The sequence below is a fragment of the Rhamphochromis sp. 'chilingali' genome (assembly GCF_963969265.1).
Source record: "Rhamphochromis sp. 'chilingali' genome assembly, chromosome: 22".
Taxonomy (NCBI): Eukaryota; Metazoa; Chordata; class Actinopteri; order Cichliformes; family Cichlidae; genus Rhamphochromis; species Rhamphochromis sp. 'chilingali'.
The window spans coordinates 9,384,409-9,395,991 of NC_137950.1; the positions used below are offsets into that span (position 1 = coordinate 9,384,409).

An 11,583-nucleotide genomic window follows, 5' to 3' on the forward strand; every position below is an offset into this window, starting at 1 on the left:
GCGTTTTTAAACGGGATTGGCCAATACCTTAGATTGGCAGATAAACTGCCAATAGACGATAAGACATCCAGTAGGCGTTTGAACTGTGCTTGTTCACGTATCTGAACGCGCCAGTGATTAAAACTAGCCTGGACTTGTGTGCAGAAAGGAGAAGCACATGGTAAGTGACGGAATTCTTTGACGAAAACTGTGTATGTATTTCATTTATGTTGTAAGTTTAGGCTATCAATTTTCGTGCCTCATTAGACCCATAACATTGTTACATAGTTGGCTCCTAAATGGAAATGGCACGAAAAGTGGCTAATTACAAGCTAAGCTAGCTAACATTTGCTAGCTAAAGTTCAAAACATAGTTAATTAAACATTAGTAATGCGTTAACGAGACATTAAAACTGTTTTGAAATGCCTTGTCGTGTGCATAATAATTATTACCTGGTGAAAGTTGCACCATATGTTTATTTGTAGGAGTACATAGGATGCACTTTTTAAATACGCCACAGAAAAGCCTTCTGCCATTGATACTTTGTTTGAATCTAGTGTTGTAAATGCGGCAGTCTTTTATCCCTGGTTTTCACAGTAAATCCTGAGACGGGACTGAAGGCAGCACCAATGGCAGAGTGGAACGCCTACTACCAAAACGAGGATGAGGAGGGAGAGCAAGAAGAAGGGGAGCAGTCAGGGGGTAAAAGGAAAAACCGCTACTCAACGCTTATTTACACCGCTGTGCAAAAGTCTTGAGCCACCACTTATTTGTTTATATTTAGCTTCCTAAGAGCCCCACTTTGTTGTGTTTTGTGTAATAGCTTTCCAGGTTTTATGAAGGTCTTTCAAAGTTTTTCTTTAAACATTGGCTGCTTTCCCCCCTTTATTAACTCCAGTTCTTGAACCTGGCAATTTTCAGAGGAATGCTTTTAATTCTTAATTCACTTAACACTGACTTATAAATCATTCAGGTGTAGAAAGGCAACTAACAATAAAAGTTCAGCTGCAGAGTTAGGTGAGGCATCATCAATATGGAAGAACGGTCGTAAATCACAGCGGCATAGCTCCATATATTAAACGTCAGGGCTGATATAAGAGCATAAAATATAATACAATGTAGGCAGGTAGAAGTCAAGCCGAGCAAATGCGCCATCTTCCTGTCACAGTCAGGAAGTTTGAATGTTCTTCAAGAAGCCTGGAGAACTACTCCTAAAGACTACTTAATGAAATGACAAGAAACTTACCTTAGAGAGTTAGGGTTGTGTTGATGAATAAAAGTTGGCATACCAAATATTGACTTTCAAGTTTGTAAAATAGTATAAACTGACCTTTGTGAGAATACTTGCTTTATATACTGTATTTCCTTGTATCTTTGCACATGTTTCAATAAATGCTGCACCTGGCAAAAAGTCAAGAATTGAGGGGTGGCTCAGGATTTCTTAAATGATACTTTTGCTGTTATCACATTTTATTATCACATTTTAGTTATTAAAATCTACTTCAGCACAAGTAAAATGTTGGCATGTAGCATTGATACAAAAAGTGATACTGAAGTGACAACAGAATAAACCAGGTCTCCATCTTCAATAGGAGACTACAAAATTACAGGGAGAGACAGCTTGGTGTTCTTGGTTGATGCCTCCAAGGAGATGTTCATCAAAGGGGAAGACGGGGAACCCTCCAACTTTGATATGACCATGCAGGTGAGATGGCTGGTTATCTTTTTCTTTTGCTAGTTTTAATTTTATAGTAGTTATGTCGCTCTGCTTCGTATAGCAACCTTGTAACAATGATGGTTTGTGTGCTGCTCTTGTAGGTTGTGCGCACTGTGTACACCAGTAAGATCATCAGTAGCGACAGGGACCTGGTGGCTCTGGTTTTCTACGGCACAGAGCAGAGCAAGAACCCCAGAAACTCATTTAAGCATGTCTATGTGTACCATGATCTCAATGAGCCTGGTAAGATGCAGCTCTTTGAAACAAACACATAATTACACTTTATTTTGTTATTGTTTTGTTTCAAACACAAATGTAGGCAATCTTCTTATCTGCAGTTCTTTTTCCTCTTTTTTTTTTTCTTTATTTCAGACCAAAACTTCAAAAGAGCAGAGCAAAGCTGCAGTCAATATTGGCTCATACTTCCTCAGTAGTTTGTAAACTGCTGAACATATCTTTCTTATACCCTTGTCTGTCTCTTGCTTTGGACAGGTGCAAAGCGAGTCCAGGAGGTGGATGCTCTGCGGGGGGAAAAAGGTGCCAAGCTGGCGGCAGAGACCATAGGCAGTGGAGAGACATCATTAGGAGATGCTCTGTGGTGCTGTGCCAACCTCTACAGTGACATCAAGCTCCGCCTCTCCCACAAGCGGCTTATGATTTTCACGTGCAGGGATGAACCACACGGAGGCGACAGCGTGAAAGATCGACAGGCTCGCACCAAGGCCAGTGATCTCAAGGAGACTGGTGGGTCTAAAAGAAGCTATTCGCGCAAGCCCTTTTAACTGTAAATTTTATCACTGCCGCTCTGCTTTTATAATTGATTAACTTTACCAGCCTTTCGGGTTTCTATCTTCTGCTAATTCTGCAAGTTCACATTATTTTACTGAAGTGTGATGATTTGTTATCATTGGTAATTGTGTATGTGGGCTGTCTTCCCTCGACCTTCTTCTTTTAGGCGTCGTTATTGATTTAATGCACCTGATGAAACCGGGGGGCTTCAACATCTCGCTCTTCTTTTGTGACATTGTAAGTCCACCAGAGGATGAGAGTGAGATGGGGCTGCAGCTGCAGCCTTCTGACAAGCTGGAGGACCTCCAGAAACGGGTGCGGGCCAAAGAGCTGAAGAAAAGAACCTTGGCAAGGCAAGCAATGGCTTTCTTTGTCTCCATAGCGTATTTATTTACCTTTTCCTCTTGGCTGTTCTTTACACTATCTATTCTTTCTGCTGTCTTTAGGTTAAACCTGTGCCTCGGGGAGGGCATAAATGTAGCCGTGGGAATTTATGCAACTGCTGTGGCAGCTCGCAAACCAGGTTCCATCAAACTTTACAGGGAAACCAACGAGCCAGTCCGCAGCAAAACTCGAACCTTCCACACCCAAACTGGCAGTCTGCTGCTGCCCAGTGAGATAAAGAAAGCCCAGGTAATGAAAATCTCGTGATCCCAATCGAAAGCAGTGCTATGTTTATTCCATTATTTGAGTGCTTTTTATTTTTATTTTTTTAAGATTTAACTTACACATGAAAACTCCACTTTATCTGTGTGTGTTGTGTAGTATTATGGTGGTAAAGAGATTGTGATGGAGAGGGACGAGGTGGATGCCATTAAGAAGTTTGATGACCCTGGATTGTTTCTGATTGGATTCAAACCGATGGAAAAGCTCAAACTGCTTCACCATATCCGGCCTGCTGTCTTCCTCTATCCTGAGGAGGATGAGGTGAAAGGTAGAACTGTGTGTGCAGTCTGATTTAATTCTAGGAAGGAAGAATAAAACCACCACAGTGTTGACTCTGGATATTTCTAAATATTTTTTCAAATAAAGGTCATAGTCAACTTAACTTAAGTTTCACTCATCTACACCCTGCATGCAAAGACTCTTTGTTCCAAGAACGCTGAGTTAAAGCTGAGTTATTTGATAAAATAAAATAGAATTGATGATGGGTTTAAAGTAAAAGCTTTAATTAAATTGTAAGCAGCTATAAAAATTGTCTGTTCAGTCATAGTAAATGTGGATCTCATTGATACTGAATCAGATATCCTGTGATTTTTATTTATTTATTTATTTATTTTTACTCAAGGCAGTTCATGTCTGTTCTCCGCCTTGCTGAAGAAGTGCAGCGAGAGGAACGTGTTCGCTCTGTGCCGTTTCATCTCCCGCAGAAACTATCCACCTCGGTTTGTTGCCCTATTGCCTCAGAATGAGGAGCTCGGCGAGGGGAAAGTACAGATTACACCACCAGGTAATGTGGTGCTGGGGTCAAGATGGCTAATTACATTTAATTATTTTAGCTTCTTTAAGTGCAACTTCAGAGTCTTTACAGCTTTTAGCAAAAATAACTAAATTTTACAGTAATACAGAGAACTCGCAAATACATAAATATTACTTAAACATTTGAACTTAGTTGTGTGTAATTAACTGCAGTGTGACGCGTCTTGTCTGCTCATGACTTTACCAGGTTTTAACGTCATCTACCTGCCGTTTGCCGATGATTTGCGGACTCTGGACCCTCCGCAGTTTCCCTCGGCCTCACAAACACAGGTGGACAAGATGAAAGAGATTGTCTCCAAACTCAGGTTCAAATACAGGTAACTCTAGAGCCCTTTTTTTTTTTTTTTAACAGGGAAAACTGAGGAGTTATATCAAATTTCATAAAACTAACAACAAGAAGTACTCTGGTTTATAGCAGAGTCATGCATTTCCTTTTTTTGTTTTTTGCGTAACCACTAATATTATTTTCACACTCTGTAATGTCATGCAGGAGTGAAGGTTTTGAGAACCCAGTCATCCAGCAGCATTTTAGGAACCTGGAGGCCTTGGCTCTGGATATGATGGCTCCAGAGGAAATTGAGGATCTCATCAGTAAGATGCAGACCTAAACACAGATCCCAGTTTCCTTTTGTGGCTGCTAGAGTAATTCTGCTCATCGCGCTCTTTCTCTTCCTCAGTGCCAAAGGTTGACCAAATAGACCAGCGTCTGGGTCCTCTGGTCCAGGAGTTCAAAGATCTGGTCTACCCTGCCTACTACAATCCAGAGAGCAAGCCAGCTGCCAAACGCAAAACAGGTCAGAGCATGAACCATCAGTGAAACTACGTAAAGTTATGTGCTAGTATGTGTTGTGAATTACATCCCAAGCAAAATGTTTCCAGGTAGTCAGATTGACTTATTAATAACTTGCATCATTCAGTAGTTCGGGAATTCTGTGATTTGATAAATCTGATTATTCTTTTACTCCATGAACTCGCAGCTGATACTGGAGGTGGAGCTGAGAAGAAGCCCAAAGTAGAGCTGACAGAAGATGAGTTGAAGGCCCACGTGCAGAACGGCACTCTGGCAAAGCTGACCGTGCCCGTTCTAAAGGACGCCTGTAAGCAATTTGGGGTTCGAACCACTGGGACCAAGAAGCAGGAGCTGATAGATGCTTTGATTGCCCGTTTAGGCTCATGAGGAGTCTACACCAGTCTTAATCCACAACAGCTTTGCACAAAGTTCTGGTTAATTTTTGAATCTGTTTGAGCAGTCATCATGTATGGTTCCTGTGCTTGTTTTAAACTCGCTACACGGCCCTCACATGGACCAGACGCTGTGTTTTCCCGTTGGGCTTGATTAGATAAGAATAGCGTGACAGCCCCATTATGTATAAATACTGTTTGAATGTTTTAAAAAAACTGTCATTCTGTTGTGATCAAGCACTCACTCCAGTGGTGTTTGAAATGATAAAGAAGTCTAGAAGCATTGGAATACACTGATCTTATAAATACTGTAACTAGTGGTGACACTTGATGGCGTTGCATTTGCATTAATAAACTGTTTTATACTACTCACCTGATTCCTTTTATTTACATAATCACGCAGGTTAGTTCACCGTAAGCTGCATTTCTAGTTCATGTTGCACAAAAAAAGGTGTGTCCCAGGTCAAACTGCATGATCAGCATTCCTGGGCCTCGTCCTTGATTTGTTTTGCTGCATAACAAAAAGGAAGTACTGTTCCTGAGGAGGGCAGGCCTGCGCAGGCTAATACTTGCGCAAAAGCAGGAAGAAGAAATTAGAGTTTAAACCCCATGTGAGTTGTACTGACAGTCTCAAAGCTGATGTCACTTGGAGGGCGATTATCTGGCTACACATCAGGTAAAAGCTGTTCATGAGCATTTTGCTGTCGATAAAGCTCAAAAAGGACTTACCGGTAACAACATTATGTTGTTTGGTTTTTCAGCTCTGTCTTGTAGTCTAGACACCTATTAATCAGAACCCTTTCCTTTTATATCAGATGAGTTTTTATTGTTATAACTGAACACTTAGGAAAATTACATAAACATTGCAGCGTTTTTCAAGCAGTTTGTTTAACCTGTGTTAGCTCTGAGCAGAAGTGGTGCTGCCTGTTCTTCTTACCTTCACACCAACTACAGCGTTCCCATCTGCTGAGACATGGAGTGTCAGTGTGAGAAAGACACCCCTGAGGATGCAGGTAGGCAAAATATACATAAAAAAAATAAAAATTTACACACAAAAAATATGATATTGACTTTTTTTTTTTAATTTATTGGTCTTTTTTTAGTATCATATTCTGATGCATCTTTATTTCTGCAAAATGTATGTTACATGTAAAGTGTTGAGTTCAGGCATTGTAGTTTGCGGTCTTTACAGCCAAGTTAAGTCTTAAAAATAAGTGTAAACAATCAAAAACCATGAGACACAGCTTTCTTGGGATCCTTCAGGGGATTTCATTTCTATTTTTTTTTCTAAATGTGGGTGAAAGGCTAAACTGATGCTAAGTTGTGAACAGCTCTGCACCGCTAATGTCATGTTTGCCTCCCTGCCTTCTCCTTGATAGGCTGGTGGATGAACACCAACAGTGTCCAGATGGGACTTTTTACCGTGGTGGGGTATCTTCTCTACAGGTTCTCACAGAGTCAGTCACACAGCAACACCCACACGTGTTCTGTTTAATGACTTTTACTGATTCTAGAAAATAAATAATGAATCTGTAATAGGGAACTATTTTCAGGTAGTAAACAGATGTTTTTAAATCTTACTAGTCTTTTTTTCCATTTCTTTTTCTTTTAAACTTCTCCTGCCTCAACTCTCGCGGCCCGGTACCAAAGGACTCACGGACCGGTACCGGTCCGAGGCCCGGGGGTTGGGGACTGCTGCTGTAGACAGTCTATAGGCTCCTCTTGTTAGCTGTTTTCTTTTATTTATTTATTTTTTATATCTTTTATTTTAGATCTCACATTATTATCTGAGTGGTTGTCATGCCAGACCTGACAGGGTGTGAGGGCCAAGTTATCGAAAGACAGGAGATAAGGGGGGTGGAGGGGGTAATTGCGAGTAACATACCGCAAACATACGACACACTAGTCTAAATCTTTAAACCGAATCAATAACCTGTCATCTGAACACTTAAATGATTCAAAATGGGACAGAGACTAGAAAGAGAGAGCGTATTTCTCCTATACTGGCTTCTCTTTACTGGCTGCCAGTTAAATGCATAATCAAATTTAAAATCCTTCTCTTGGCATGAAGATCATAAATAATCAGGCCCTGTTCAATTTAATTCAATTCAGTTAAATTCAACTCAACTCAGTTTTATTTATATATCACCAAATCACAACAGTAATCTCAGGCATTTTCTGACAATAATAGAGAAAACCTCAACAATCAGAACAACCCCTTATGAGCGAGCATTTGGCAACATCGGGGAGGAAAAACTCCCTTTTAACAGGAAGCAACCTCCATCAGAACCAGGCTCAGAGAGGGAGACAGGACAAAAGATACACTGAATCATCTCTTAGTTATGCAGCAATATGCTTAGGATGCTGCAGACTTCCCATGATTCAATGAGTGTTTCGTCTTTAATCAGCTGTTTTCTCTCTGTGTGTTCATACACCACTCAGCATTTCATTATTAGTCACTATTCATCTCTTGCTCATGTCTACAGTGTCTTTTGTCCTGTATCAGCTGATTGAATGTAGAGTTTGATCATAGTAAATTCAAAAGAGACAAATAAAAGAGGGCAGTATGGATCCTACAGTTATGGCATATGAATAAATCCATGTTCATTATAGAAAATTATTATCACACTATTATTATCACACTCTGCGATACTCATTCTAGCCACACTTCCCTGCAGCTCTCCCAGCTCTGATTCGATGGCCGATTCGTCTCTTTTGTTCTTTAACTGGTGAGTTTATCTAAGCTAATACTTCACTTTGACTTCCAAGTTTCAGGACAAAACCAGCAAAATGAAACTGAGTTAATTCATGCACACTGATTATTTCTTTTCCCTTCAGGTCTGTCAGCTCTTTGGGGGTGGATAAGTCGGCTTGTGGGAACCCTCCGAGGTATAAAGCACATCCCCCATTTTACCATTTAAAACAAAATCTGTTAAACAGGAGCTGACTTTTTCCACTCCATGTCTCGTGTCTCAGTAATCCAGACCTTGTTTAAGTGGCTGTCTCGGATTTGGCGCTTTTTAGCCAGTAAGTATTTCTCGTATCTTTGTTGGATTTTGTTTTCTCTTCACTGCGTGTTGCAAATAGGCTTTTTCGGAGAGAGCGTAAAAGAAAACGTTTAGAATCTGAGTGGCTATCAGAGGACGTGACCCAGCAGTGCAAGGAGACATGTGACAGCAGTTTAAAATGTGAAGGCATCACAGCTGTTTCTGTGATACATGCGAGTAATTACAACACTAATGTAAATTTCTGTCTGCTTGCTTCCTCAGCATTTTCCTCAAGGTTCAAGTGGATCGCTGCTGTCATCAAAGCCATCAACAGTCAGTTTGTTGTCTTTTTTATTAGCTATATTTAGCTACATACTCTATATATCAATATGTATTTGTTCATTTTTTGTAGTTTGTTTTTGTGCTTTTATGGGATTTGTCTCACAAAACGATCAATGGTCTCAGAAGCTAGTGGTTTTACAGAATCAACCTTATGAGAGGTTTTCTGGTATGTTTAAGAACTCTCATTCAAAACTCCTTCAGTTTCAGGATATTTCAGGTTCTTGCGTCCTTATAATGCCCATTTTGCATTATAAGGATTATGGAGTGATTCATTTTTCTGAGATATATTTCTTGTTGTACTTGCAAATCTGTTCAGGATCATTATCCTGAGCACAAGATCCACTTTCAGCTCAGCCTCGGGTTTCAGACAAATGGTCTTACACTATCTCTCAAACTGGCCTAAAGCGTTCACTGATGTGACACAAAATTCATTCTTATGTCACTGACTGTATGTAAGTGAGGCAGCGATGTGCCCTCTTTTCCTGAATCACCATCTTTGGCATGTATTGTATTGTTTTCGGCAGCAAATATTGTTATTCCACACAAGTTCTTAAGGCTCTTCTTATAAATTTCCCAACTGAGAAAATGAAAAAAAAAAGAAATTTTAGATCATCAGATTGAGCTCTTTTTGATTTAGAATCACAGCTTTACCCCATAAGGCTTTTTTTTTTAAATTCTAAAATAATATTGTATTATCTCTGTAGATTCATCCAGAGACGGGTCTTTGAACTCACAGAATGATCAAGTCATTAGCAGCTTACTGAACCAAATGCTTGATCCCTCTGGTGGCAGCATTCCCAAGAAACCAGGTCTCAGGCTGGTCCTCCTGGGGCTTCCTGGTGGAGGACGGACTTCCTTAGCAGATACTTTAATGAACAACAGTGAGAGAAGCACCAAAAGGGTTCCTCTAAAGGAGAGTACTGTGCAAAGGGACTTTATAGATGGTAGAGAACTTATAGTAATTCAGACCCCAGATCTTTTGGGGACGTCACTAGGGAACAAAGAGAGAGCACTGGAAGTTCTGAGGAGTGTCCAGCTCGCCAGTCCCGGACCACATGCCTTTCTACTGGTGATGCGTGCTCCAGGCTTCACCAAGGGGGCTGAGCAGGATGCTGCCCAAGCAGTCCAAGCCACAATGGAACTGTTCGGTGTGGAAGTCAAGAGGTACATTATCCCAGTGCTCACTCGTGCAGACCGTCTGGGTCGAAGGAACACTTTAGATCAGCTGCTTGATGCAGATGCTGGAAATCTGAAAAGGGCTGTGGCACTGTGTGGCCAGAGGCCTGAGCTGGTGGATAACAGTCCCGACCGCCCTGCAGAGGAAAGAAGTGTTACACGCAGGCAGCTGGTGGAGCGTGTGATGGAGGTAATGGAGCTGAAGGGGCATTTTGTCCACGAGCTACAGAGAAGAGAAGACCACATGAGGGAGGTGCTGCTGGCTGATATGACCTCTGCACTGGCTAAAAGACTGGGATATATGTAGAGAGAGAAGAGAAGAAGAAAGGGCATTATGTGCAACAAGTTGGAAAGATGGTGGAGGTGGAGGTGTTTGCCACTGTTCAGTAGTGGACAGTGGTATGTATTATAGTTTCCAACATACCCTAGATTGTTTAAAAATATATTTCATATCAATTTTTATATTCTTAATTAGATTAATCCATCAATTTTTCATCACTTTGTGTTCTCCAGACGGCTGTTTACAGCTACTAAATGCTTAAATGTTTACTGTTTACTTTTCTCAGCAAAGTACTAATTGCTGATTATGTGGCCCAAATATTTAGCTGTAGCTGTAGATGATAATTTGTCTACCTGTGATGCATAAAAGTCACTGTTTGGAGAATTAGCATTTTAGAAATGAATATTTTATCAAATTTACTTCTGTTGTTCATTCTTCTTCCATAATTTAAGTGGGGGGAAAAACTACAAAACCTACAAAAATATATAAAAATTTAAAAGAACTAACTTGTCTGTCACTTATAGATTGATAACAAATAATTGTATGCCTAAATATGATAACATGATAATATGATAACAAATAAATGTACTCTTAAATATACTCATGAAACAACAATTACTTAAATTTTTCAAATGTATGGCTGTCAGTCAACTGTGGTTACCTAGCTTTGATAAGTAAAATTTTCCACAGACTTCTCTTGATAATGTAGCTAAAATGATGATAATGAATATAAGAATAGTGAAGCAGAGTTAGTTACATCAAATATTCAATACACTATGTGCTCTTATACTTTCACTCCCAAAAACTACAGTCAGAGTCACCAAGTATGCCAAATGTCATCTGGCTAAATAAATCCCATTAATACTAATATATTGCTATAGACTCAAAACCACAACAAGAAAAAGTTGTAATAGGATATAAGGACATAGGATTAAAGCCCATAAAATGTTTAAGTATTTTGTAGTTTACATGGTCTGAGAGGCACCTGGACCCCTACACCTCGTCTATTTTCAGGTTCCAGATTTATTTCAGATTCAAGTGTATTAAGACGCGTTTTTGACTGTTAAAAAAGTTGAGTGACAGATACAAGTAACTTAAGCTGTTCGGAAATATGAAATGATCCTCCTGTTGTTGTAATTACAGCAAATATCTATAGAAATGTTCTATCTGTTAAGTCTTTCTCTCTGATCTTTCCTGATTAGTAATGTTTCTCATATAACTTTCTACAGACACTAGAAGAACAGTAACAGTACAGTCTGTAAGCATAACACATATCAGAGAGCTGGCAGAGAGATGGGACACATATTGAGCATCTCTGCCACTCTACAAAACTATGATTTATTTATTCTTCACTATAAATCCCGTTTTCAAGTTTTTCTCCAAATCTAAATAACTCAATCTGTTATAGTAATTAACAGTAATTAATCAATTAAAGTCCGGCATCGGGATGCAAATATGTTACTTACTATCCAGGCATTTAATAATATATGCCAAAAAAAAAAACGGTGAATCTCTTTTTTTAAAATAATGTTTTTATTTTTATTTTCCCTACAATTAACCTCGTTACCGTGTTGCCTCAAGCATCCTCTGCTGGTTACAAAAAGGTTTCAAAAGTTTTCATGCTTCCATAATATTTACACCTACTGCGATAC

The 11,583-nt window shown here is 39.7% G+C and overlaps 2 protein-coding genes across 3 annotated transcripts; both read left to right on the top strand.

The window, feature by feature from the left end:
- The first annotated feature begins 38 nt into the window (after nucleotides 1–38).
- xrcc6 (X-ray repair complementing defective repair in Chinese hamster cells 6) lies at nucleotides 39–5,518 on the top strand. The gene is made up of 13 exons (XM_080873053.1): nucleotides 39–160; nucleotides 577–681; nucleotides 1,572–1,684; nucleotides 1,798–1,939; nucleotides 2,189–2,440; nucleotides 2,652–2,838; nucleotides 2,932–3,118; nucleotides 3,251–3,419; nucleotides 3,774–3,935; nucleotides 4,152–4,281; nucleotides 4,455–4,555; nucleotides 4,642–4,758; nucleotides 4,942–5,518. Exons 2-13 carry the CDS (start codon nucleotides 609–611, stop codon nucleotides 5,139–5,141), a joined length of 1,833 nt encoding a protein of 610 aa, XP_080729179.1. The 5' UTR covers nucleotides 39–160; nucleotides 577–608; the 3' UTR covers nucleotides 5,142–5,518.
- A 176-nt stretch (nucleotides 5,519–5,694) lies between these two features.
- On the top strand, nucleotides 5,695–11,506 carry LOC308390208 (uncharacterized protein). Of its 2 annotated transcripts, none has more exons than XM_080871958.1 (8): nucleotides 5,695–5,822; nucleotides 6,049–6,159; nucleotides 6,526–6,603; nucleotides 7,825–7,875; nucleotides 7,985–8,035; nucleotides 8,123–8,173; nucleotides 8,416–8,466; nucleotides 9,180–11,506. In XM_080871958.1, exons 2-8 carry the CDS (start codon nucleotides 6,120–6,122, stop codon nucleotides 9,956–9,958), a joined length of 1,101 nt encoding a protein of 366 aa, XP_080728084.1. In that variant the 5' UTR covers nucleotides 5,695–5,822; nucleotides 6,049–6,119; the 3' UTR covers nucleotides 9,959–11,506. The 2 variants fall into 2 exon arrangements, with proteins under 2 accessions (XP_080728084.1, XP_080728085.1); XM_080871959.1 differs by having other exon boundaries at nucleotides 5,735–5,822; nucleotides 6,059–6,159.
- Nucleotides 11,507–11,583: the final 77 nt, after the last annotated feature.